Raw genomic sequence first — 27,730 nt, 5'->3', positions numbered from 1 at the left:
TTGTACATGTTTTGCTGTAAGTTTAATGTACAAGTCAAGGCTGTATGTGTAATTGTGTTGATCATAATAGTTGTTTTCTCAGCAGTGTATTGTGTCCATGTCATAAACAGAACCCTGCTACATAAAAACCTCATACACTGTACATGTCAAGGTATACATATATTAAAATCTGTTGTTGACCTTATCATTAAACTAGGTTTGACCATTATACATGTGTATTAATAGGCCTCATTTATTCTGACCCTTCTATATATGAGAAAAAAAGATCAACTTAACCTTATGAAAGTATGGCAAGGGTGGCCTTTTCACAAACCAACTGTTATAAAAAAAAAATTCAAGTGTCCCTTTTTGTGGAGGATTTATACATAGATTTTTACTTTGCCAATTACATACAGGTTGGTTTGACCTAGATTTCTGTTCAGGTAATAGTTTAATAAGTATACCTGTCTGTATTCATAAAGGTCAGTGTGTTGAATGGTTGCCAACTGGTCAAACAGTCTTCAAAATACTTTTGATGAGCTGATAAATAGTGGCAATAGAAATCACTGTATTGAAATCTTATAAAGGGCAATAGAAAAAGTGCAACTTTAGAAGAAGATATGATGATGATTTTATAGTATTATTTCAGTAATAATTTTTATGATAACTGTATTCCTGTATTATTTGTTTTTTTAATGATTACAAACCCTAATGAATTTATAATGAACTTGCATTTAAGAAGACATGTTGAAATTTTTATCGATAATGACGTCACAGTGGAAAACCCCCTCTTACAATGTAACATGCAAAAAAAATACCAAAAATAGTGGTTTAGGGTTATCATGATACTATATGATATTAGCTGATGTTAAACAATTCATTAGGGTCCATAATCTTTACATGTTAACATTGAAAACAATGGCATTTTGATTAGTTACTAAGGGGCATTCGTGGCTGAATGGTTAAGGTCTTTAACTTTAAACCTTTTGATCCTCATGCAACATTGTGGGTTTGAATCCTGTCAAGGACATTTGATTTATTCATCTGTGGAAGCTATCAAGCTAGCTTAGGCCATCCTTAAAAAAATATTTGTTTGCAGTAACCCGACCCTGAATTTTCAAGATGGGTAGGTAGGTCGATTTTTTTTTTTTTTTATTGAACTGTACTCCCAACTAAACATGGAATTTCAAAATGCTGGACAGTATATGCTTTGATATTCTGGTAACAATTAATAAATTGATAACTGAATTCTAATTTAATAAGATCTACATTTTATTTCTTCTATTTACCTTTAAAAGAACAAAAACAAAGCACAATGCATATTTTTCTGATTCAAAAAAAAAATTTTTTATCCAGACCATGAAAAAAAATTTTGAGTAGGGGCAAATTTTGTGAGTCGGTCGCGTTACTGCAAACGAACATTTTTTAGCTCGACTTTTCTATGAAAAGGGGAGCTATCCTACTCGCCCCGGCGTCGGCATTGGCGTCACACCTTGGTTAAGTTTTTCGTACCACCCCACTTTATTTCAGAAGTATTGCAAGTATGGCTTTGAAACTTACCATACTTGTTCACCATCATAACCTCCATCTACAGACAAGAGTACATAACTCTGTCAAGGTTTTTGACAGAATTATGGCCCTTTTTTGACTTAGAAAGTGTATTGAGCTTGGTTAAGTTTTTTGTACCACCTCACTTTATTTCAAAACCATTGGAGGTATTGCTTTGAAACTGACCATACTTGTTTACCATCACGACCTTCATCAACAGACAAGAGGACATAACTCTGTCAAGGTTTTTGACAGAATTATGCCCCTTTTTGACTTAGAAAATACATTGAATATGGGTAAAATCCACTTATTGCCTTAACCCTTTGAGATATTGCTTTGAAACTTTTAATGCTATTTCACATCATTACCCCCATCTGTACGCAAGAGAAGGTAACTCTGTCAAGGATTTGTTTTAAAAATTAAGGCCTTTTATCGACTTAGAATCTTGGTTAAGTTTTTAGTACCAGTCCACTTTTTGACTGAACTGTTTGAGATATTAATTTGAAAGTTGGAATACTTGTTTACAATCATGATTCCCAAACATGTCCAGGAGAAGGTAATTCTGTCAAAGATTTTATTTGAATTATGGCCCTTAACTGTCAATGTTTTGTATTATAGGCAAGCACTAAAAAAGTCGAGCGCGCTGTCTTACGGACAGCTCTTGTTTAAGGATGGCCTTACAGTGGTTCTTCTCAGGTACCTAGTTTTGTCTGAAACAATGCACAGATGGGCACCTGAGGTCTTCTTCCTGGAAGGTCGCCATATGACCTTTTAACAGTGTTTGTGTGACTTAAAACCAAATGAAAAAAAGAAAAAAAAAAGAGGAAATTATAACCCAATTATTCCCTTCTTACTGAAAAAAGAACTTATATGCATATACATGTATGATGCATTACTAGTTTAAAACGTCATGAAAAAAAGTAAAAATAGATATTGATATGGGTCAAAAATGGTCTTTTCAGTTTAACTTAATGATTTCACAAATTCAGAAGCTAATTATATGGTTATTTCTCACAGACATCACAATTTGTGATCCAAATGAATGTCTATATAGGGGGACTTGCAATCATTATCACTAATTGTGCTCCGAATTGAAATAACATCGTGCTTATTTAGAATACAATTTTGTGTAGAAGTGTGATCTATTAAGTGTGATTGGCGTTATTTTTTCAGGAGAAGCCTTTCATTGTCAGAACGCCTCAACCAGATGACAAGGGTATGAAGAGAAAGCTACTGTCTCCAGCTTCCCCAACACATGATGATGATGGTATGTTAGTGTGTAATTACTTTACTCTGTGACAGGTTGCTGGTATAAAATTTTAACAATTTAGGCAATGATAGTCAAAAACTTGAATTGCAGTACACATTGATTGTTATGAAAGAGAATATACATCTAAAACTATAATTAATGTTTGAAATAGTTGAAATACATGATCATATATTGTGATCAAGTACTAAAGAAACTATGTAATATACCACAGTGCATATCGACTGAGGCTGGGTACCCATATACCAGTAAAATGTTGCACCACTTTTACCAAATGACCTAGTCGGTAATTACACCCATCATTTTTTTCTGCAGAAAGAAAAACCTGGTGATACCCTCCCTGTCTTTGTAGCATAATTGCATTTTTCACCTTGCTATGTTCACTGATGATCCAAAAGCTTCTTTAAACGAGGATTGATAGCAAAACTGCAGTAACTTATAAGGACTTACTACAGTTTTGCAGTAAACCCTCGACTGAACAAAAGATTCATACTTCTATAGGGATTTGAACCCTCGTATTTTATGATTATTTTACCTGTATTTAATTAAGGCTTAAAGAGCCACATTGTTTCTTCAGGTTTAGTTTAGGAACTGACTGGTTGAGAAAGATTCATTTAAATAACCATTTTTGTTTCATCTTGAATAATATTAAAAGATTATGTTTAACATTTTACTACAACACTTTCTCACAGGTCTTAAATTACCATGATTGTAAGGAAGTTGGAACAGACCTTTAATTACACTTCTGATTATTTTTCATAAATAATTGTGTAAGCTGACATATAACACATGCATTGTCAAAACCAAGAAAAAACATTTGGCATTCTGCAAAATTTATTCTTTCAGTGGCCTTGACATGTCAAAATAATGAAAGATTGTTTTAGCTTCAGATATTTTCTCATGGTAAGATGATTGCCTAAATAAATAACAGGGTGATTCTGTATGTTTGCTTTTTCGTTTAACTTAACAATAACTTTATTAATTTACAGATAAGAAAACTCCTAATAAACGTAAACGTGGTAGTCTAAGCCTCGAAGCATCGCCTATGACCAACCCTAAAACTCCAGGGGGAGGATCACGTTCGGTACCACTCTCAGAACGGCAACAACTAGCCATGATTATGCGCATGTCGGATGAAACTACCCAAGGTAAGCGAAAAAAAGAAAAAATAATCATCCGTTTATATAGAGGGCTGTAAAAATCTTCCCTAAAATTTGTTTTGTGTATAAAATTGCATGAAAAGTCTACAAAAAATGCAGATTTATGATGGTATTGATTCTCAGATGCCTGCCAGAAATGAAATACTGGATATCACATGTTTTATGGTTCCTTTTACTGCAATGTTCTTCCTTTTATTTATAAGGTCTTATCCTGTCCTGTCCTTATATAAATCTTCTCAAAACATGTGAAGTAATCTGGTTAGGTGTAAGGTTTGACTTTCCAATATTTTTGGTTTGATGAGCTTTGGGTATAAATCTCGTTGGCTGTCTAATAGTAAACCTGCTAAATATCTTATATGCTCTTGTCCATTTTACAATCTGGACAAAACAGTTGATGATTTTAGGGAGACTTTTTTTAAATAAAGATTTACTGACTGATTTTACTGAACAATTTTCTTAGTAAATGTAGAAGATGACTATGTAATTAAGTCATTACTTGTTGAAACTGGAAGTGATTAGCCTTTGAAACTAGTACAGCACCAGGCCAGTGCAGTCTGAGCAGGTTCTATACTGTTGCCTGGCCAGCTTCAGGTTTTTCAAGTAATTTATGTATTTTATACTGAAATCCCTTAAACTTGGAATGGGCTACTCCAAAATTACAGAAGGGCAAATTCATTACACAAATTCAGAGTGGAAAGGGTTAAGTATAGCCTGACCCTTAGGCAGGATTTTGTTAATCATTCCAAAGCATTATTTTTTTCTCCAGATTTTCCTCTATGTACCAGTCTCACTGATCAAATCTTGTTAAATTGAAATGCCTGGTATTACATATACATTGACCTCAGTCCCTAAGCTCTTTCAGGTTTAAAAATATCAGGATTAATTTTAAGATTTAATCCTACTACAAAACCATGGATTAACTGAGGTTGACCACTTTAAGGCAAATCCCATTAGAAAAATCAATTGCGGACTTAGAGCTAGAATCTATTTTTATTGAACTAGGTGAAAAAGTAGGAGAATCAAACATTGGAAATTGCATCAGAAAAATAAAGTCGAAGTTAGACAAATTCTATTTAGAGATATTTGCATTTATAAGGGGGGAATTTCCTACTTATTGGTCTAAAAAACTTGCATTGACAAGAAATTACTTGCAATTTGTGCTGAATAAGTCCTTATCAGTGAGAAGAACAGTAATTTGAAGAGAAGAAATTTTTTTTTCCTATTTGTTTTGAGGTCAGACTTGGGATTGTGAGACTGATGTAAAAGCAGAAATTAAACTAGAAATTGAAAAAAGTTCGGTTTAAAAAAAATGTTGATGCCAATTTTCAATATTTTGTCTAGATAAAAATTTAAGAAAAGCACTTAAAATGTTCTTATTAAATTCTAACAATGTCAAAAATCCTTCAGTGTCTTAGCTTTTATCAGTTCAGCAGAGTTATGCTAATGATAAAAATGACATGTTGCCAGATAATATGGAATTTTTCTGACTAGATAATGATACATGAAAGTTTTCAAGAAGTCATCAAGTCCTAATATAAAAGGCTGCCAAGTGTCTTAACCTTATCCCCCTGCTAAACTTGTTTAATGGACTTTTCCTGTTTTGAGTCTATTGTAAATGTATGAGGTTCCAATATTAAAGGCTTACATTAAGCAAAAGTAGTATAAAGTCTGGTCAGACTGTACACATTTGCAGCCAATAGTATAAAGTCTGATCAGATTGTATCCATTTGCAGCCAATAGTATAAGGTCAGGTCAGACTGTACCAATGTGCAGCCAATAGTATAAAGTCTAGTCAGATTGTACAAATGTGCAGCCAATAGTATAAGGTCAGGTCAGACTGTACCAATGTGCAGCCAATAGTATAAAGTCTGGTCAGACTGTACAAATGTGCAGCCAATAGTATAAAGTCTGGTCAGATTGTACAAATGTGCAGCCAATAGTATAAAAGTCTTGTCGGACTCTACGAATGTGCAGCCAACAGTATAAAGTTTGGTCAAACAGAAGTACATAAGTTAGTTAACTCAGACTGCACATTGTGCAGGCTGGCTTGACATGATCAAATCAATTCCCACACTACTAGTTTAATGTTCAGATTTGTTAAGGAAGATATTTATGGGGATATATCATTCTCATTTCCCCCATTTAATGGCTCATAAAGTGCTTTAATGACTGCCTGTTTTAAAAATTAATGAATGTTATTATGACTTGGGGTTTCTTCCTACGTGTATGTATAAATCATTATTATTGTTATAAATAAAACATTGAGTATGAAACTTATAATTTCGTTCTCGTGTCAAGAAATGTTTGATTTATATAATTTACTATTTGGTGTTATAGATTATCTACACATTACAAATAATGGTAGCACTTAACATTCTTCCCCCAAAAATATAAAGTAGAAAAATTCTTAATTATTAAATCACAGAGAAAGGGGTGTCTGTGGCAGTGTGGTTAAAGTTTCCGACTTCAAACCACTTGGCCCTCCCTAGAGGTGGTTTCAAATCCCACAAGGGACTTCGGAGGAAGGTATCCAGCTAACTTACAGCTTCTTTTCTGTGGTTTTACACAGGTGCCAGCCTGTGCCTTAGATAATGCCTAGAATGGCACAGGAGGTCTTCCTCCATTATTTATAGCTGGAAAGTTGCCATATGACCTATACTGTGTTAGTGCAACTTGAAACCCAACAAAAAAAATGACAAATGTAATATTACCCAGCTACTTTCTGCATAAATAGATATGGATAATCGTGACAATAAGTTTAGATATGACCTCTAGGTAGTAAGTATCATAACAAGTCACAGCTGCTAAATAAAGGTTATCAAATTAGAGTAGATGAAAAAAATGTAATAACATTATACTGTTCATTATATGAAAGTTTTTATGGATAACAAATTTGGAAAGTTATGTGCAGCGATTGTACATAGTTTTTTGCGGGGAAACTAAAGAAGCAAAAACCACCTCTGTATAAAAGCCATAAATAAAAAACCTGTCACTATAAAAAGGGGTCCAACTTTAAATTTAGAGACCACTAAATTGCTTTGTTTTAGTAACACTTTCAATATCATTTCATGTGCAGTTGTGCAAAAGTGAAAGTTTGTTTTGAAAAATAAGTCAAGTATAGAAAAATTATGCCTCTTCCCAGTGTGCTTATTTTGTCCGCGATCTTTAGAAAAAGGCCCAAATAAAATGAAATTTCTGGTAATTCTGTTGTAATAACAGACAGATGTTTCCTCACATTTTATTTTCAAATTTTATTGTTTATATGTCATGCATGGGTTGATATTTGTGTTGTTTGAAATAAACAATGTTGTATAATTTAAAATACAGTTAGAAATACAATACAAAAAGAGTTTGAATCTGGTACCCGATATTTTTTCAATAAGGCAATTTTACCATGCAGAATTTCACAAACTGGGCTAGGTACTTTTTGTGTGAAAAAGGCCTGTAAATACAGCGGATGAAATATACTTGACTTTAAAAAAAATGTAGTTGTGAAATATGCTTATATAACTAATCGATAAGCTAGTTGTTGGCAATTAATAGCATACATACACATATATATATATATTAGTTATACATGGTTTAGAAGATATAATGGTGTAATTAGCGACAATATTGTGAGAAAAGATAATATTAGCTGACATACTGACATTTAGTGATAATATAGCAAGTACTGATAGAAAAACAGAGGGAAAGGTCATCATAAAGATTTATGGGAAAATATGTTAAACTACTGTCATATAGCTTCAAGTTGGCCAGCCTTAAAATTATCTTTGGTTCCTATCAGTTAAGGCAGGCTAAAAAATTTCCCTCAGTTAAGACAGGCTAAAATTTCCCGTCAGTTCAGGCAAGCTGAAAATTTCCCTTAGTTTAGACAGGCTATAAATTTCCCCATACATAGTTTAGACAGGCTAAAAATTTCCCTCAGTTCAGGCAGGCTAAAAATTTCCCTCAGTTCAGGCAGGCTAAAAATTTCCCTCAGTATAGACAGGCTAAAAAATTACCCCTCAGTTCAGGCAGGGTAAAAATTTTCCTCAGTTTAGACAGGCTAAAAAATTTCCCCTCAGTTCAGGCAGGGTAAAAATTTTCCTCAGTTTAGACAGGCTAAAGATTTCCCGTCAGTTTAGGCAGGCTAAAAAATTTCCCTCAGTTTAGGCAGGTAATGGTAGTAGGCTAGGTTAAGACTAGGTAGGTTGGTAGGTTAATCTGTTTTATATTGAATACCAATTTCAAAAATAGAAACATTGAATTTTATAGGGATTTCATCATTGACTATGAACAATTTAATCCTTGTCAAACTGCATAAACATGTAGGCTGATCAATGTTCTATTTATTCACCTTTTGTTTTTGTAACTGGTCTTACAGGGTTGATTATTCATTATATAACAAGGGTTTTTATAGTAACAAGTGTGTCAATCTGATATATTTCAGGAAGTTGCAGATATGAACTAAGAGTCTTGATTATGAGAGTTATTATATCGATTTCTCTATTTGGTTATGGATAGTCAACTAATTGAGATATTATGTAATTCAACCATACATTGTTTACTGTTAAATCCCTTATTAAACTGTAGCCAGCTGTCTGCAACAAAATATACCCTGCAAACAGTGGAGACCAAAATCAGACACCACATCCATGCCATCGGAGCATGGTCTGCACCATTGACTAATTTAGTTCGTAAAATATTTTAGAATTTTCCAAAAAATTGATGGAATGGTTGTGTCCAGATTGAAAGTTTGGCAAGTCCATCGGCAGTATTTGGCATGGTAAAGAACACATGCCTAGGATTTCAAAATAGTGTACCAATGTCGAGCCTTGTGAAAGTTCACATCTCACAATTTTATAAAGAAAAAACCACAAAAAAACTCCTTCCTTGGCTGTAATTTAAGATTTCTCATTTAGCTCTTCAGATTCCTGTAGAACAGTTTTAGAATTTCCTTGAATTTGAAGCCAGAACTTTGAAGGCTGTAAATTTTTATTTTGGCACCTTGTTTCTTTTTCTTTCTTTCACTATTTTACTTTCTTTCTTGCTTTTGGGAAACTATTGAGGTCAGATTTTCTGGGAAATAATTGTGTTTGCACTGGCTGATTTTAAATATTTATGTGTAATTGAATGGATTCACTGTCTAAAGTTTAAAAGGCATTTTGAAACTGCTTCTGAACTGTCAGTGAGCATTAGGTCTTAAGACAGATAAATGGAATCTTTTAGGTGCTAGAATATAAACATGAGTAGAGAAATACATGCATCTGTTCTTTACTTGGCAGTACGTATTCATGAATGTTTAAACAGTGAAAGACAAAGTTTTATTATAATATATGTTCAGCCTTGAGAAGTTTTAAACAAAATTTTGCCAGACAAGAACATTGGTATAAAATAGCTCCTATTTTCAAATAATCAGTATTTTAGAACTGCACCTTTGACCTTGCATTTTCTAGATGGTTGACTTAGCTCCCTTGTGTTTGATTTTGGCTTCTTGGTGGATCAAATTGGTTTTCAGATGGTTAATTTTACTCCAAGATGGATGACATTGACTCCGTAATGGTTGCCTTTGACTTCCTGATGGGGAACTTTTAACATTGGCTCTTTGATGATTTGCGTTGGCACGGAAGTAGATTACTTAGACTCTATGATGGTTGACTGGCTTCCTTATGGTTGATTTTTTACCTCTGATGATTAAATTTGGCTCCCTAATTGTTAACTTGACTCCCTGATGGTTGACTTTTACTTTTTGATGGTTGACACTTTGGCTCCCTGCATGTTCTTAATTCAAAACTTTATCAATTTTCCCAATTGAATTACCTTTTAGTCTGTCTGGAGAAAGTCAAACAAATTATCTAAACCTTTATTAATATCAAAAGTTTTGTAAATAGGTACTTTTTCTGTAATTGACAGTGTCTGCTATAAACACATATACTATTTATAAACTAAATCTTTATAATTATAAAGGTTATGTTAAAAACGTTATGTAATGATTCCTGTAATAATTTATTTATTAATATTTTCAGATAACAGTGTCAGGCCGCCGTCGCCAACTCCTTTGCTACAGATAAAGAAAACACAGCTCGACAAGAAAGTGTTCAAGCGTAATGAGCGTGGGGAGATGCCCATACATATAGCGGCCATCAAAGGTGACATCAAGCTCCTGAAGAAACTGATCAAAGCTGGCGCTGATGTTAATGTCGCAGATTTTGCTGGTAAGCTTATGAAACGAAATTCTGATCATTTTATATAAGTTTTTGTTGAACCAAATCTTGTAAGCTGCCAACTTATTTATGGTGTCATATGGGTTACTTGATTGATAAGCTCTGTGTAATGCTTTGTGTATGAATTAAATCTACCTGCACAAGAAGGAAATAGGTCTAGGCCATTGCTTATTGTTTATTGAATTGGGGCAAAACAGGCACAAAAATAAGTTATTTGAAGTTTACAGTTCTTTTAGAAACTATCTTACAAACCCTTGCTGATAAAAGAAGTAAAGCCTTGAAAGTGAAAGATCAATATATTTCTTTTCAAGTAAAATTTTAGCACTACATCAAATATATGTTATCTTTTGACAGGCATGTTTTGCTTATGTAAACAGCATGTAGAAAATGGGTTCAAAATCTAGGCTTGAATGGGCGATTGCCAACAGAAACATGACAAAAACACTGTAAATACTGTAAAAATTAGAAATACATGTATGTCCTTGAAACATGGGTGCCTTCACTTCATATTCTGTTGCTTTGTCAGTATAAAGATGAAAAGCAGGACAGGGGGGCGGATGAAACCTGGTGGATTGACAAGGGTCAAGCTATATTTCCTCTGATTTTGAGGGAGGGGGATATTAAGTTCCTGCTAGCTAAATACAAACTCGCCATCCTTTAATCTTGCTGAATTTGCATAATAACATTGTTCTGCATTATAATTAGAATAGTACTTTGTAACTGTAAGGAATTTTAGCACCATAATACTTAACCAACTGCATTAAGCTTTCGCAATTTGCTCAGGTGGGCGTGCAAGCCTAGCTCTACAGGTGGTGGTTGGCAGAGATTTCTCTAGTTTAAAAGACTTTTTCAATGAAATCTAATCCCAAACTTCACTGCAGGTCTTATTTCATTGCTTTGCTTTTATTTTAAGCTTTCCTATCAGGTTGATCTCATTTCACATGGTTGTCTTAAATGTAGAAATTTTGTTCAAGTTAAAGGGAAATGAATAAGCTGAAATAGGATGTATACTGGAGAGGTTATAATAAAGTATGCCGGGATGTGCATGTTTAATTTGAGAGCAGTTTTTACGACTGTTAAATATTATGTGTTCCTTTTATCCCCAGGTTAGTTTGACATTAGTTGACTGCGAGTTTAGGCCAAATTAGGTGAAAATAAGGATGTTTGCTTGAAATGACTGATTTTTTAATTGTTACTGTCACAGAGACATTATTTGCTGTATCTAGTGAAAACTTGTTTCTGAAGAGATCCTAAAGATTTGTATGGGGGGGGGGTATAAAAAAAATCTGTTCACTATGTCAGAAAACAGTCAGACTTTTAATGTGGCCTCTTGTAAACTAGATTTAGCTGGTTTGAATAAAAAGAAAAATATAGAGTATGTTGCAGCTTTTTTAACATTATAGATAGTTACATTCCTAGGCTGTTATACAATCAAGCTGTTGCCATTGTTAGTGCTGGGGAACTGTGGTAGTTGTTAATTAAGATATAATCTATTCTCGGTATTTACTGGTGAATATAGGTCAACAGTAATTAAACTTCTGGCTGTTTTGACGGGCTTTGAATTAGCTTTGGTTGTTAAAGGGAAATTTTGCTTTCAAAATAGCCTATAGAATAAAGCCAGGTCAGACTGCATATATGTGCAAGCTGTCCTGGCTTCATACCAATGTGCTTTATATATCGTAAAAGTTTGCTGATGTATATCCAGATATAAAATTAATGTATTTGCTTGACCTGACATAGATAGATCATGTATAATTTTATTGGAAAACAATTTAAGCGTAAATCACTTTTGGTTGTAAGATTTATAAAGAGCAATTATATAAAGTGTATATATTTATTTTCCTGTGTCCTTTTAACAAACAAGTTCTGTTCAAATATTTATACATCTGTTTTATACATATATATTCTGACTGTAAATGAAACAAATAAGGTTTCAAGATAAGTCTGTAGAAGCCAGTATCTACTTTAGTTGCTTATTGAGATACATCTGTCTGCCTGGACTCGACTGAAGGATTGTGGTCTATGTTTCCTTATACAACACCCAGTACTGGTCTGTCCCAGAAAACTCACTCTAAAATGGTTATGTCCTTACAATCAAGCTATAGGAGTGATAAAATTTAATGTTCCGAGAGTATAAAAAACAACAACAAAAACATCAACAAAAACATCAACAAAAAACAGAAAATGTTGCCTCATTTTGGGTTCAAACGTGTAGGTCCATAATGTATTGATGTGCAGGCTGGCTTGGTTCTATACCGGTGGCAAAGGCGTGTCACTTATGGATCTAGGAGATTAACAGTAAAAAGCGTTTGGAAAATATAAATATTGTACCATGTACATAGATTTTGAAATCAGAGACATTAACATTTGTGAAGTTTTTCTCTCTTGTTATTGTGTTGCATTAAAGGAAATGCGATCTCATGTGGTTATATCATCTACTTCTTCACAGATGATGACATTTCTAAATTTATATTTTTACCAAGTGCTGTGCGGTTAATGTACTGTGTCCCAGTTAAAATTACAATATAAAAAAGCCAAGTAAAGCTAGGGTTAATGTTTACACAGTGTTTGAAGTTTTTTTCAAGTCATTTATAATGTTAATTAGTGTGTATTTTTTGTGCTATGTTTGCTCAGTTGAATGGAACACTAAGTACAATATTGAAAGGTTATGAAAAAAGTATTATAATAGGTTCTAAATAGCATTATCGATAATCGTTTCAACGAAGGACAGTTTTAAAATATCCCAAGTCGTTTTGTTATTAATTCTCTTATGTTAATAACCTTATTGCCATGCTAAAATAGTTTTAAATGGTCATCTTTTACTGTGGACAAAACCATCTATCACGTTCAAATCATCTACTGACTGACAATAGCAAACAGTGCAGACCACAGTCAGACGGCATGGACGTGCCAGCCGGTCTTGGTCTGCACTGTTTGCATGGGTAGAATCAGTTGCCGCCAGCAGGCTAACGATATATTATCATCAATAATAACATACATATGCCACTATTATAGAGCTAGGCCATTCTGTGCATCCATGTGTCTGACAAGACACCATCTGACCAGACTATTTCATTGGCTTCTCAGTTGAATTTTTATAAATCTAAAATTATTTAATTGCAGATATTTATTGAAATGTATAAAATTCTCTTTGAACATGTCTAATTTTTGGATAAAAGAAAGTACAAATTATGCATGTGAAACATTCTCTATTACATGTCAATTAAAGTTGGTCTTTTCTTTAAAAAAAAAAACAAAAAAAACGTCACTATATATTCATGCTGTGTCCACCTACAGTGTGTACAGTTTAAAACATATAGCATATCTACTTTGGTTAAAGTCAAAACATGTTTATTTTATATTTTCAATGAGACTGTGTGGCAATTGTCAATATTTTCAAGTATCGAATTTGAGCAACTATTCATGAACTGTTTCAAATTCAAAGCAGGGCAAGCCTGTTTTGCAAATTCAGCAGTATAATTAGGGAGTTAAAACCGACACAGGTTCTATCTTTTATCTTGTGGTCATGGTGTTAGACCAACCCCTTGGCATGGTACAAGCCTAGCTTTAAAAAAAAACTGTAAATATGGGAATGAAACAATGTTTTCATAAAATGTTGACATTAACTTTATTCTGGAAGATTAGCCTGCTAAGAATTTCCATAAAAGACAATAATGTCCTTATTTTATATCGTATCATCTACCATATAACATGCCATATAAATGAAGGAATACTCATAAATATATTTTATAGTGCCTTTTACACACAATATCTTGTACTGCTTTTAATTATGTTAGGTTTTTCTTTGGCTAAGGAAAGAACAAAGCCTCGAGTATATAACTAAGTTTATTATAGTTTATACAAAATAAAGGAACAATCCATCTGTGTCTTCATATCCTGATGAATGGAGATTTAATGACACACATAAAAAAAATAATGTAAATGCAATTATATATTTCATTTTACGCTGTCACATTTAGCTAATGATGAAAAAAAAGTTTGTTTTTGTTGGGTTTTTTTGTAACATTTTATACCAACAGCCACATCCTGAACATGATAGTTGGTAAACATGTACTCTTTAATTTGTGGGGAAAGGGGAGTGGGTTATAATTTAGAAAACAAAAACTGGTCAATACTAAGGAGTGAGTATTATGTTGTTTTTGATATAGTCCAATAGTTGGTCATACAATCATATTAATATGTTTACATTACATGACTTTTTGTATTTCCTGGTGAAAAAACAGAAGTTGAAAAGATAAAATATAAATGTAAGATTTGTAATGAAATTGATGTATGCGATGACTTTCATTTATATATGATTTTAATAAATTACAGGTTGGACTCCATTACATGAGGCCAGTAACCGAGGTTGGTTCTCTATTGCAAAACAGTTACTAAAAGCTGGGGCCAATGTGAATGTACAGGGACTAGAAAATGATACACCACTACATGATGCTTCGATAAATGGCCATAGAAAGGTAGATATTCAACCCTTACTATACTAAATATCTTAAATGGACTTGTCTGTATTTTAATCTGGACACAACCATTTATCGTTATTGGGGAATTTCCCAGAAATTCAAAAAAAATATTACTAGTTGATCAGTGAACAATGCAGACCATGATCAGATGGCACAGATGTGCTGGCTGATTTTGGTCTACTCAGCTACCATTGGTAGAATCATTTGCCACTAGCAACTTTAACTGATTTCCTTTATTATATTGGTGGCAGTTTAAAATCAGAAATTTGTGATCAGTCTTGAAGCTTTCTTCCTAAGCAGTTGAGGTCACTGACTACAATCGAATCCCTGGAACCACACCCTCTGAAGGTTCTAATCTCACTACATTTAACCAATGCTTCTGCTGGGAATGAGAATTTGGTGTCTTTCCTGACTAATTAACCTTTTTACATGTAACTCAAACTCAACATAGCTCACAAAATCACTCAGTCATATGCTTTTGTTGTATTAATTTCCTGAATCTTTAGTTCCCTGCAGATTTGTTTGGAAACTAAGTTATTTTCAGACTGAAAATAAGTGCATAGCTCTGTATATACATATAATTTATACATTGCATACTGATAGATTTAATTAGCATTGGAAAAATAGCCTGTGGGATAAAGAAAGCATGTTCTCAAGTTGTGTTTGCAAATTATTTATTTGATATTTATGTCAACATTGGAGCTCCTGGTGAAATGTCAATATGTTTATGTCAGTTTGTTTCTATATACAGAGATCTCCGAGTGTCTTACGGTCTTATTTTATTCTCACTGAATACTGAAAATATTCAGAAAAAACTTTGACATGTTACCTTATTACCAGTATATAGTTACGTTTAACAGTAATGGGAAAAAAAGGAGAAGGCTTCCAAATGTATTGATTCAATTTTGGTCCTGATTGATAATGAAATGCAGGTCCCACATGATATGTGATTTTGTATTTGTCAGACCATTAGTAATTCAATTGTACCAGCATCTTAGCCGTTCTGAGAATTTGTAGATACATGAAACAGTTTAACACTCAACATTGCAATCATAAAGCTAAAAAGTAAAATGCTTGACATTATTAGCTCCACTTTTCTAAGAAGTAAAATGCTTGACATTTTTAGCTCCACTTTTCTAAGAAAAAAAAATTAAAAAGTAAAATGCTTGACATTATTAGGTCCACTTTTCTAAGATAAAAAGTGGAGCTATTGCCTTGACCCAGGCGTGTCTACTAACCTTTTCTTTAAGGTCCATTTTCTCAGGATCTATAAAAGTTACTCACTTCAAACTTGGTATACATGTTTATTGTCATATCAGGATGCCATTTCAAAAGGGCAGATAATCCAAAAATTATGTTTTGCAAAGTTATGCCCCATTCTCTGTCTTGTTAAAGCAGGGTGAAAAGTGGAGCACATTGTCAGCATAAAGGTCTTGAGTTACTACATAATACATTCTATGATAGTTATACTTGTTTTTGGTACTAAGGAGCCAGTTGTAAAGAACAGACCGCTAGAATAAAACAAATTTCTAATCTGACCTCCATTGTTTGATTGTTATCAGATATTTCTTTTCCTTTTTTTTATATCATCACAATCATTAAGGTATTAAGGATGGGTTCTAAGAAAACAATATTCAATATGGACCATCTGCCCTTATGGAACATTATTGTAATTCATACATAAAGCTAAGTTGCTAGATCATGACTGGTTACCAGTTTGTTCCTGAAATAATCAACACAGGAGCACCCAGTGTTTCAGTACTTCAGTCAGTTCACTTTAAGTTTCAAAAAAAAAATATATTAATGAAGCCGACAAATTTCTCTAGGAAACTGGAGATTTTCTTTCCTCAATGATTTGGCTCTCCTTGTAATAATTTGAGACACTGTATTGATTGTGGTGTTATGATGAATGGTACTTGTATTGAATTCTGCAGGAAACTCGTGTACCATAATTGACCTAGTTAATGTTCGTTATGACACTGTTGACGGCGTTTTTTTTTTTTAAACAAAATACATTTTTAGTTTGATGTAAATTAAGAAAATAGATGATTTATCCTGTTAAGCGAAATAATTTATCATAGTTGGAGATAATAAAATACCAATTTTTATCTAAAGTTGATATAATAAGGCACAGATTTATCATATTCCCCCACCTGTAAAATAATCCGAGTGTCGAGTGATTTATGTCCAAATATAGTTTATGACTGGCAAAGTTTCAGTTCAGTCTCTGAATTTATGCTCAGTTTATGTTTATTTCGTATTTCCTTCTAGAATTTCTGCCTTTTTTTAGTTACATCAGTCTGTACATGTATTAGTGTCTAAGCGTCCTTCAGCTTTTCTAAAGGTTGAATATGTTATATTTAGATAAATTATTTCTTTGTACGGCCTCCATGGTCGAGGGGTTAGAGTCGATGACTTCTAATCCAGTTACCTCTCTGGCGTGGGTTCAATCCCCAGGAGATGCTTTGGTAGTTTAGCACGGAGGAAGGAAGTTTAGTACTGGTGTAACACTTCAGGAACGATGGTTAGGAAACTACCAGCCTATATGACTGAAATACTGTTGGGAAAAGGCGTAAAATGAAACAAACAAACACACAGATAAATCATTTCAGATAATTTTCAAACCAAAAGAATTAAGGTGGAAAATGAAATCTGTAGCGATAAAATACATAAACAATAAGGAAACCCTTAGAATCTACCCGTCCGCTTTCTCTATTTAAATTAGTTAAACGGAGATCTTCTGTATTTAGACAGGAATGACACTGAAGTGTTATAAATAGCTCTCGGGGACACTGTCTTAAAAAAGGCTTAACAGTGATATCATGCACTTTTCCCAGATACAATTACTGAAATACTTAGTTTGAAACAACACAGAATTATTTATCCAACTGAAAATAAAAAGTGAAGGCCACTTTAACTGGCCAACTCATTTGAATATGCTATAAACTCTTTGTCTTGAACCTTATCTTACTTCCGGGGAGTAGTGGTTAATGTTTCTGTCTCCCAACCCATGGATCGTAGGTTCAAGCCCTATTAGGATAACTACAATGTTTCCTCATATAACACCACCAGTACCTGTCAGCCACAGCTAGCAGACACAGGAGTCATTCAACTATCTTACACAATTAAGCTTTAAATAAATAATGATCTTAATTAAATTCTCATAGAGAAAATCTATCACACAGACATGACTGTATGAGAAATGGTGCAAAGATCAATCACTTGTGTATTGACATTTCAATACTTAGTCATAAATTAGTAATGAACAATCAGTGCATATTAATTGTGATTAACCATTGTTTATTGTACATTATTATAATGTCAAGTTGAGGGGTTAGACTAGTTCGTCTATTCCTGTAATTCTTATCATTAAAAGAATGGTATAATTTTACATAAATTTGCCAAGTTTGAAATACTGCACCTATGTTTTGGCATTTAAGACTTGAATAATGTAATATTTGACATGTCAGTTATTCATAACCTGTATGAAGGTGGCTTGCATGAAAATTAACAATTTAAACCAAGTTCTTAGAAGATACTGCTAAAAAGTGGGTACTAAAATATATAAAGTGTATAAAGTAATTTCCTGAAGTCTTTCCTCGAAAAGAATTGAAAGTCTTTCCAGGAAAAGAATTGAAATTTATATTGAATACTTGTATGCTTTTGAAAAAAATTCTTCTCATTTGACATATGAAGTTCTGTCACAAAAAGAAACCTGTACTCAATACAAGATCATTGAACTATTTCAACTTGTCAAAACACATTATCTCCAATTTACAACTAACATACACAAATCATGTAATGGTGGACTTGTTTGTCAATATAATTATCTAGTATATTTGTGGCCTATTGTTGATAGATCAATAAACCTATAATAGGATATTGATTGAGTCATAATGGTTTGAACTGTTTGTATGGTACAGTATTCTATAGCTAGAAACCTTTACATTCTATATCCTGCTGGAACCGAAAATATGATTAGCGGCTGGCTAGCCTTTGCCGCCAGTATAGAACCAGGCCAGTCTGCAATCTTACCAGTTTGTATACTGTTGGTAGCTCATTACATGTATTTGTATTTTGATGGCTAAATTCTTTCATCTTCAAATGGACTGGTGCCTTGTATGTCCTAAATTTTGTTTGTGTGCCATTAAACCAAACAAGTCAAATGGACTGGTTCAAACTCAAGTAAGGCAAATCCCATTGCACAAATTCAACAGGTTAAGGGTTTTAAAAAAGAAAACATGAAGCTAATCATGATTGTATCAAGATCTGCAAATTGTTGAACTTTTATTTGAGTTTAATCCATTTAAGTTAAAAAAATTATTAATTGAGTACCAAACTTTGTAGAGCATATAGTTGAAGGTTGATCTAAAGAATTAGTAAAATAATAGATTACCTTGACCAGTGGAATTATATCTCTTCTGTAACACAAAGGATTTGATAAAATGACATATGTGTAATATTTGATTACTTTATGTCTTTCAGTTGGTAGAACTACTATTGAAACACGGCGCTAACCCTCTCCAACAGAATGCGAAGGGGAAAACACCGCTCGATGTGGCACCGTCTCCTGACATGGTGAAAATTCTGAAGAAAGAAACAATCTGCTCAGGGAGCGATACATCTAGTATAGAAGACATTCGGTCACCAATGTCCCCAGACAGTATCATTTCACTGAAAGATGATGACAAGAGTTTAGATTTAGAAGGTTAATTTTCATTTCTGTATGATCTGATATACCCAAACATAAGAAAATGTCACATGTGGTGTGCTGGAAGCTAGCACTCAGTGATATGTCTGTGTATTCAGTGATTAAGTCTGTACTTTTCTGAAATCACAGACTGGATTTCAAAGAAATGAAAAGCTAGAAACCGAGGTTTTGTCTTTTCTAATTATATGAGATATATGTGTTCTGATTTAGAGGTTATTTGTAGGAGACTCGTGCAGCTTTCTTTTATAAAACCTTATGATGAAGCCTTAAATAACTTATTCACCTTTATATTGATAATGATCTAATGGAATTTAATAGGTATGAGTAAAAGAGGCAAAACCCATTTTGAATGTATTATCATCTATAGTTGTTAATCTGTAATGTGACTTCACATAATGTTTCACTTAATTTGAAAAAATGAGAAAAGGACAGCATTTTGTGTAAAGTTCATTAACATTGTTAAAATTATCATAAATTTTTATACTTGATGTGTTATCAGGTGCCTCATATGTTACTGGCCAGCAAAGGTGTCCTTTTGTGATTAAAGTTATATGAAATCCATGAATATTTGGGCTCCTGTCCTCTATAAAGTTTGAATCTACCCTGAACCTCTTTTGTTATAATTACAGTGCAACCTCTGTAGAGCAACCTTCTATAGACCAATAAAGTATTTACAACAACAGTATCATTTCTTCTCAAAGCAAGACTGCACAATAAATTTAACATCTCTTTAGCATTACCAACAACAACCAAAATTTTTGACTCCCAAAGGATACTGTTCTTCATACTGTATGAACAAATTTATAAATAAATATTGTATTTTACAGATATGCACCAGAATAACAGGAGTGAATCGTTTTCATCATCATCAGGAAGCCGTCGCCTCTCAATGCCAAAATCTCCCGACGGCAAACTGTCATCCCCAAGACTATGTTTAAAATTTCACCGTGATAATTTTGGTTACACAAATCAGAAATCTCGAGACTCAAATGAGCCACAATACAAGTCGTATAGTGTAACAAATATGTCAGTTGATTCTAATATAGATACTCCAATGTTTTCACCATCTGATAGCCCTGCTTCAAGTGTTGATAGTGACCTTTACAATCCGGGATTGGATAGTATATCTAACTTCTCAGGCAGCAAGTTAAAAATATCATTACCAGAAGACGATACATTAAGGTTTGATACAAAGTCAAATTTAATGATTCCAGCGTTAAGACTCGATGGTAACGCAATAAACGATGTGAAAGAGGTATTTCCAGAAAAAGATACTGATGTTGTCGATCAAAATGATCATAACTCTACAGTAGGAACAACTAGTGATTCAAATTTGAGCAAATCTGTTTTAAAACAAATGGAAACTTTTCCGTTTAAACCTAATTCACAGTGGAGTGAGTCTCAAAATGAAGATTCTATGGAATTACCCGATTTAGAAATAGATACTTCAGATTCCATTCCCACAAACTATCATAAAAACAATGGAATTCCTGACTTTGCACAAGAATGTAATTCTGTTAGTTCATCTAGTGCAAAATCTCCCAGTTATAGTGGAGTAAATCATTCCTCTGTTACATCAAGTACAGAATTAAATGAGCCGTCTGAGTTGTCAAATTCAGGAGCTGAACAGTTTGGTAACAACACTGTAGTGACTAGTAATTCAGATGATAATTGTCCAAAACAAAGTGATGAAAGTGTCGACCAATCGGAAAGTGTTACAAATAAGGTGACAGAATTATCATCTACAACATTGACTAGTGCTGAGTCAGCAGATTCATGTTTGTGCCCAATGACCTCAACTTTAGATGAGGATAGTGATAAATTAAATATTCTTGTACCTTGCTCACCAAATCGAACTGAAAGTCTCAGTAAAGATTCCCGTCCCTGTACTCCAAAAGTTCCACCCTTAAAAATCATTATTCCTGCTAAGTCACAGGCCATTTCCACTCCTACACACACTCATGAAAGGCTCAAGCTTGGGACGAAGTCTGCTTTACCCTATGTGATAAATCCGTATCAAGACCAGGACAGGGATTCAGATTCCCAGTGTGCTGAGACTGGTGTTTTGCAGGTACCTGCAAACACCAGTACAAATTTGCAACCAGTCCAAAATTGCACAGATTCGGATGTAACTAGTAATTGGGATAATAAATATGTGATGAATACAAATCAGCGGGAAAGTGATAAAAATAGTGATGAAAATGTAGATATGGAAGTGGATTATAGTGATGTGAATAGTGGCAGTAAACCTCAGGATAACGAAGTGAACGATAAAGATGATGATGATTCAAAAAGTGATAGTGAATTAAAAAAAGACGAGAATAAAAAAGATGAGCCCACACAGCGAGTGTTAAGAAGTGCTGTCAGATCTCAACAGCTGTCGACAGAAAGTAAACCTCCAAAACAACAGAAACAGCCAGATAAAACAGAAAGGAATAGTAAGTATTTAAGAATAATAAATTATATAACTATTATATAATGCAACATAGGTTTTATAGTTTGTTAAATGATTTGTATTTGTCTCTCATGAAATGTTTACCAATTTTTTCCAATTTTAAATGCAGTCTTGTTAGAAGATTCAATAGACACTATAAAACAAGTAAAAGAATGAGAGAAAAAAATGTTCGGCTTTACAAGTTTGTAGAACTGCAGACTTGTGTATTGTCAGCCATATTTATTTATTTAACCACAAGTCTGTCAGAGCTAAAGTGTTTTTAGTTCCATCTTGTCAGATTGATAACAAAATAGTTCTGAAATGTGAGAGAGAAAAAAGAAAAAAAGCAAAAAATTGTCAACACTTTTACCACCCAGTCTCCCAAAGGTAAAACAAACATTACCTAAACAGTGACATTGTGACCTAAATTGAGTTGAAACCTTACAACAAGATAAAACTTAATTTGTAAATGTTTCAAACCAGCCCTTGGGACAGAATTATTTATAAATATTCAGTAATTTTGTCTGTCTGTGTCTCTCTTAAGTCTAAGTTTCGAGTTGCTGATAAGCAGTAAATGTACTTTCATTACATCAACATTTATTTGGAGGTTCAGGTAATAAATACATCACCAATGGTTTTGTTTTCCTTAAGAAAGGTACAGTAATACTAATAGGACTCCATTCCCAGTTGTCAAAAATTCATATTTTTCCAAAATGTCCCATTATTATTCAAAACTCGTTTGTTGAGAGTTTTTGTTCATTTGTTTTGTTTTCCAAGACTGATTTTGTTAGCAAATTTGCCTGTTTAGTTATTCTGAAATTTCCCAATTTGATGGCCAAAAAGGAAAGAAGAAATGACCATCTATCGAAAAGTTTGTGGATAGTTGTGACCTAGTGTAATATTTCTTCATCTCAGCCAAGGGATCGTACGGTTGAGCTGTACTAGGTCAAGACCATGCTCTCACTTATATCCAAGCTAAGCTTAAACTCAGATCTCCAGTATTTGATTGGTCAGACACCAGCTCGGAATGTACACTGACCAATGAAAACCTGTGATTTGAGATTGAACTGAAAAGTTTTGAAACCTCAAGGCCAGGTTAGTTCCAGACAGCAGACTCAACAGTTGATTTAATAAACTAGAAAACCTTTTCACATTAAGCTTAAATGGATAAAAAAAAATTGTATTTTTATATGAATCGAGAAGTACTGCTTTATTTAGACTTATTAACATTACACTTATTCTTGTCTTTGTTAAAAAAGCAAATGTCATCACATTTCTAAATTGCTGTTAATATGTTACCTGACATAAAGCCACATGTAGAAAAACATGGAAAAATACAAGTAACTATGTACTTGTACTTCAAGGTCATCTCTGAAGGTCAACATAAACATATATATACAAGTCTTTTATTGTAAAAAATCAATGGTTATGTATTTTTAATGAAATTGGCTACAGTCCAGCCATATAAGCATGGTAAACAATAATAAGACATAACCATGAAATACCTCACAAAATACTGACTATGAAAATATTTAATTCAATCTATGCAAATTTGATTGAAATTCTATGCCATGACAGCGCATAATACCAGTTTTATAAATAACTCCCTGTTATGTAAAGGGAAATGCTTATGATAAGATCATAAAGTAGGAGCTGTTTTTTTGTAAGTATCTCAAGTTAACTAGAAGTAATTTAGGTCATACATATAAGAGGATATCTTGAAATGTGTAGTGAAGGGTTTATATTATTATCTGAACTGTTCACTGTAAGGTCACATTCCCATAAACTTCTCTATGCATTATAAAGTAGGTTAGATAGATGAAGATCTTAATGTTTTATATAGCCCTGGCCATATTGCTCTGTTGAACAGATTTTTCTAGATGATTTAAATCAAGAAATTTAACCTTTAGTGTTTCAGTGTAAAAATTTATATGTGTAAGTGGTAGCCTTTTTTTTTTAATTTTCTGCAATGCAGTGGTAACAATGTTAGTGTATCTTTACCACAGTGATGAGCAGACCGCCCTGAGGTAGCCAGCAAGCACACACAGTGTAAAAATATTGATATTCAATGTTAACATGTGAAAAATTATTGCCTTAAGGGTTTTTTTCAAAACATTTATTTTAGGGTTTAGCATGTGTTTGTAGCATTATATATGGGGCATTTCCCATACGGGTATTTGAACCAATACTACATGATTATCTCCAGCAACAAGTAACTACTATATTATAACAGGGCTTGCAAAATCTGATTTTGACTAACTTTTGCTTGTTTTATCTGAAACATACTTTTTACTTGTTTGTATGATATTCATAATTATAAATTCTTGAAAATTTTCACTTGTCCATATAAGCTGTGGGACAACCTGCAATATATGGACAGTTGATTTTGCCACCTGATTCTACATATTGGTGATACAATGTTTATGTTCAAACCAGAGATAGACCCTGACAAAGTGCTAACACTTTTATCAGTTGTGATCCAGGGGTCACTAATCTGGGCAAGAGGAAATTTCTGTGTGATCTCGAGCACTGAGTCTACTGGTCATTTGTCTCTTGCCACTGAGTCAGAAATCATGTGGGATTAGTAGTTGGTCACTTTTGAGTGAAAAAACTGATATTGTAATTACTGGTTGTTTACCATGAAAGCTTATTATGTAGACGGACCATAGAGATGCGACCAAAACTGTGTTAAAATTGACAAAAAAACAGATCAACAGCCAGAAAACTATGTCAGTTTCTTAGACCAGAGTTCATATATTGAATATGAAATTTAGAAATTTAGCAGTATTTAGCCCTTACCTGTCTGGGAATGAAAATGATTAGACTTTGCCACCAGTATAGAGCCAGGCCATCCTGCACAGCCATAATAATGATGATATCCTCAAAAATGATAACGAATAGTTTCAAAAATGGGAAATGGACAAGTCAATTTAAGAAATTCATCAGAATAAGTAGGGTTAGACCTATAGATTATTATATATAAGCAGGCTTGCTGAAATCTGAATTCATGATTAATTAATAAACATTGAATAATTAAATTTTGATTTGTTTAAGTTTAACTCGTAAAATTTGTTAACAGGAAATTGAAGGTTTTTTCATTTTGAATAAAGTACTGTCTTTGATAGAAAGTTAGATTCCTAGATAAAAGCTTTAAACTGCTTATTTATATAAACTTTATAAAAAAAAAACTTAACCATTTCAGACATACAGAAGTTGAAAGCTTCAGACATATTTCAAAATGTTTCAGGATTACTGATAAAATTGTATGTTATAAACTGCCGAGTTCAACGGTTACAATATATTTATATTACATGTATATAAAAAACAACAAGATTTTACATTACTGTTTTTTCAGATGAAAATGCTACCATGGACCAAAATTCTTTATGTCTGTTTAACTTAGAAAAACAGAAGGCATTATTGCCCTCATAATGTAAGCATATTATCAAATCTGTCTCTCACAGCATGTTTTCATACACGACCCACAGGAGACAAAATCTGGGAATATTTTTGGACTTAGGCAAAGTGAGGAAAAATCTTGATCATACCAGGGGCAAACCCGTGTGTTAATGATCACCTTCTGAATAAAGGGACCATCCAATCTTGACAAAGGACACAAAAGACCCCATCAATTGATAAAAGATAACAAACAGAGTTATTCTCCAGAAATATTAAAGACCCACTAGTCTTGTCTTTGTAAAAAGGGCATATTGTATGGTTTTTCCCTTTAGATTGGGGCCTTTATTCAAAATCTGGTTTTTACCTGTAACATTTGTTTTATTTTTGAAATTTTCAATTTTGCAACTTAATCATAAAATTCATTATACATGGTCAATGTTTTATTATTATTGCCCAATTATTTTTTCATGCAGAACTGTTACATAATGTTTTTTAGGGCTTGAAATAAAGAATTGTTTTTTTTTGTATTTAAAACCAGTAATTAAGGGTTCACAGTTTTGTAAATTGTTGATTTTTACGTAACAGTTTGAATAAAAAATCATGTGACAAAAAGTTAATAATCAATAAATCTTATTATGCAATGCATTTTTACCGTAGATTTTCCTAAAATGTTCCTGTTTAAAGAAAGAGGATATCAACAAAGTTCCGAAAATATGACTTTATTTTAGTTTATGGAACAGTGAAACTGTAAAAGTCCTAAAAAGAATTGGACCCAAGGAATATGTATCATATTATTGTCAATTTCAAGACAAGTTGACTGAGTCCAAAATTTGCCTAAGCTGGAACAAGGTCTGTCATTTTTTTATGGTGAAAAAATGAGAAACTTCACAAAACAAACAAAAGTTCTATGCTCATACACAAGAAGCCCCATATATATTCTTCTTCTTATTGTTTTTAAAAAAAAGCCACTGTCCCTAAAAGGTTTGTAACATGTTTTATGAAACAAAAAAACTTAGTAACACCTTGAAACACCCCACAAATTTCAAAATATCTACAAAAGGCGTTGAATTAACAAATTTCCTTCCCTTTCTTGTGAATCCTTGCTGGTGATCGCGGAAGAAATATATATATATGAAAAATTTTTAAACTGAGATTTTATTAAACTAAAGGGCCGTATATGTTTGCTGTTGTAGCGTTAATTCAGACAGTCACATTGTCTTTTCAAAAGATGATTTGCCGCAGCGTTACGGAAGTGGCAGCAAACTATTAAGAAACAGAACCAAAAGGAAGAGGGATGGGAATATGTGTGTAACATCCAGAGGGCGGGGAAAGGGGGAAAACGGGGAGGAAAAATTTAGGGAATAGAACAAAGAAAAGTACGGAAAACCAGTTAACCTTCAGGGAAGGGAAAAGAACAGTCCCTGTAACCAAAATAAACATCTAAATTTTTGTGGACAGGAAAAACAGCATGCCAAATCTTTCGAAATATGTATCAGTTTGAGAAAAAAGGTAGGTTTTTGTCTACTTTTTGATTCAATTTGTGTAAATAAAATTTCTGGTTCACAAGTACCTTAATGGGTATGAATTGCCCAAATTTATTTTTTATATTAGTTATAATATTGAAAAGGTTTTTGATCTAAGTACTATAATCTTCTTAGTACTTATAGTCATTCAGATTAAAGGAAAATTTGGCGGGTGTGACATGGCACCATTTCAAGGAAACAATTTCACAGTAACATTAAAAGAGGCAAGTGCCCCAATTTCTTGGCTACTATGAGCGCAAGCCATGACAGGCTGCAAAACTATTTTTTCCGATGTCCTAAAGATGCAATGGGGTCTTTGAAAGACTTAAGTCTAAGGCTTTTTGACTCACCAAAACATTTTGTGGCTTAAATACAAGGTCAACCTTTAAGGATCATGAGGTGTTCACATGTAAATGTTGGTTTTAGCTTCATTTTTATTTTTAAAGGTTTTAGCCTATTCATATTTCTGGGAAATATTGAATCACTGCAAGTACACACACTGAGATTGGAAGTCTTTTTTTATACTTCCTTTTTCTGTTCGGAAAGGATTGGCTTTACGGTAGCACTTCCACACTAAAATTTTGGCAAGTTCTTTTGCCTGTCAAATGTCTACAATTTCAATTATTGAGTCTGATAAATTCTGGATTTCCCAAAAACTTACACACCCTGGGAAAAAAGAAAAAAAAACACATTTTTTGTTAAGGGAAACATATATGTTTTTGCCATACCATTTGCAAATCTGTAATGAAAACAATCCCAGTGTTCAAACAGTCAGCGCAAGTTAAAAAAATTTTTCCAATTCATTCGTTAAAAAAAGCCAAAAATCTATAAGTGTTGGTCCGAGACCCAAAACAACCATTATTCATCCCTCCGGCAAAAAAAAATACCTTGCAAATATACGTCTAATACAAAAGAAAACTCCTGTCGACTGCTTTAGCAAAACTCCTATGCATGCAAATATTCACAAAGAAAAAATAGGCGTTTTGCTTGGCCTTTGTTCAAGATTTTTTGCTATTGCTTGA

The 27,730-nt window shown here is 33.2% G+C and overlaps 1 protein-coding gene across 1 annotated transcript in view; it reads left to right on the top strand.

The window, feature by feature from the left end:
- Positions 1-27,730, top strand: part of LOC132756093 (ankyrin repeat domain-containing protein 11-like) — a 72,800-nt gene that overhangs the window by 24,008 nt on the left and 21,062 nt on the right. The window contains exons 3-9 of the mRNA XM_060747084.1: positions 2,701-2,794; positions 3,784-3,942; positions 9,963-10,151; positions 14,496-14,638; positions 19,127-19,349; positions 20,180-21,825; positions 26,644-26,694. Of these exons, the coding sequence (XP_060603067.1) occupies positions 2,701-2,794; positions 3,784-3,942; positions 9,963-10,151; positions 14,496-14,638; positions 19,127-19,349; positions 20,180-21,825; positions 26,644-26,694 (2,505 nt within the window). The remainder of the gene's footprint in view (positions 1-2,700; positions 2,795-3,783; positions 3,943-9,962; positions 10,152-14,495; positions 14,639-19,126; positions 19,350-20,179; positions 21,826-26,643; positions 26,695-27,730) is intronic.

Source organism: Ruditapes philippinarum, unplaced genomic scaffold (assembly GCF_026571515.1).
Source record: "Ruditapes philippinarum isolate M1 unplaced genomic scaffold, ASM2657151v2 ctg4004_1_1_1_1, whole genome shotgun sequence".
In the NCBI taxonomy this organism is placed as follows: Eukaryota; Metazoa; Mollusca; class Bivalvia; order Venerida; family Veneridae; genus Ruditapes; species Ruditapes philippinarum.
Note: the sequence above shows the minus strand (reverse complement) of the source record. Positions and strands in the feature narration are given on the sequence as shown.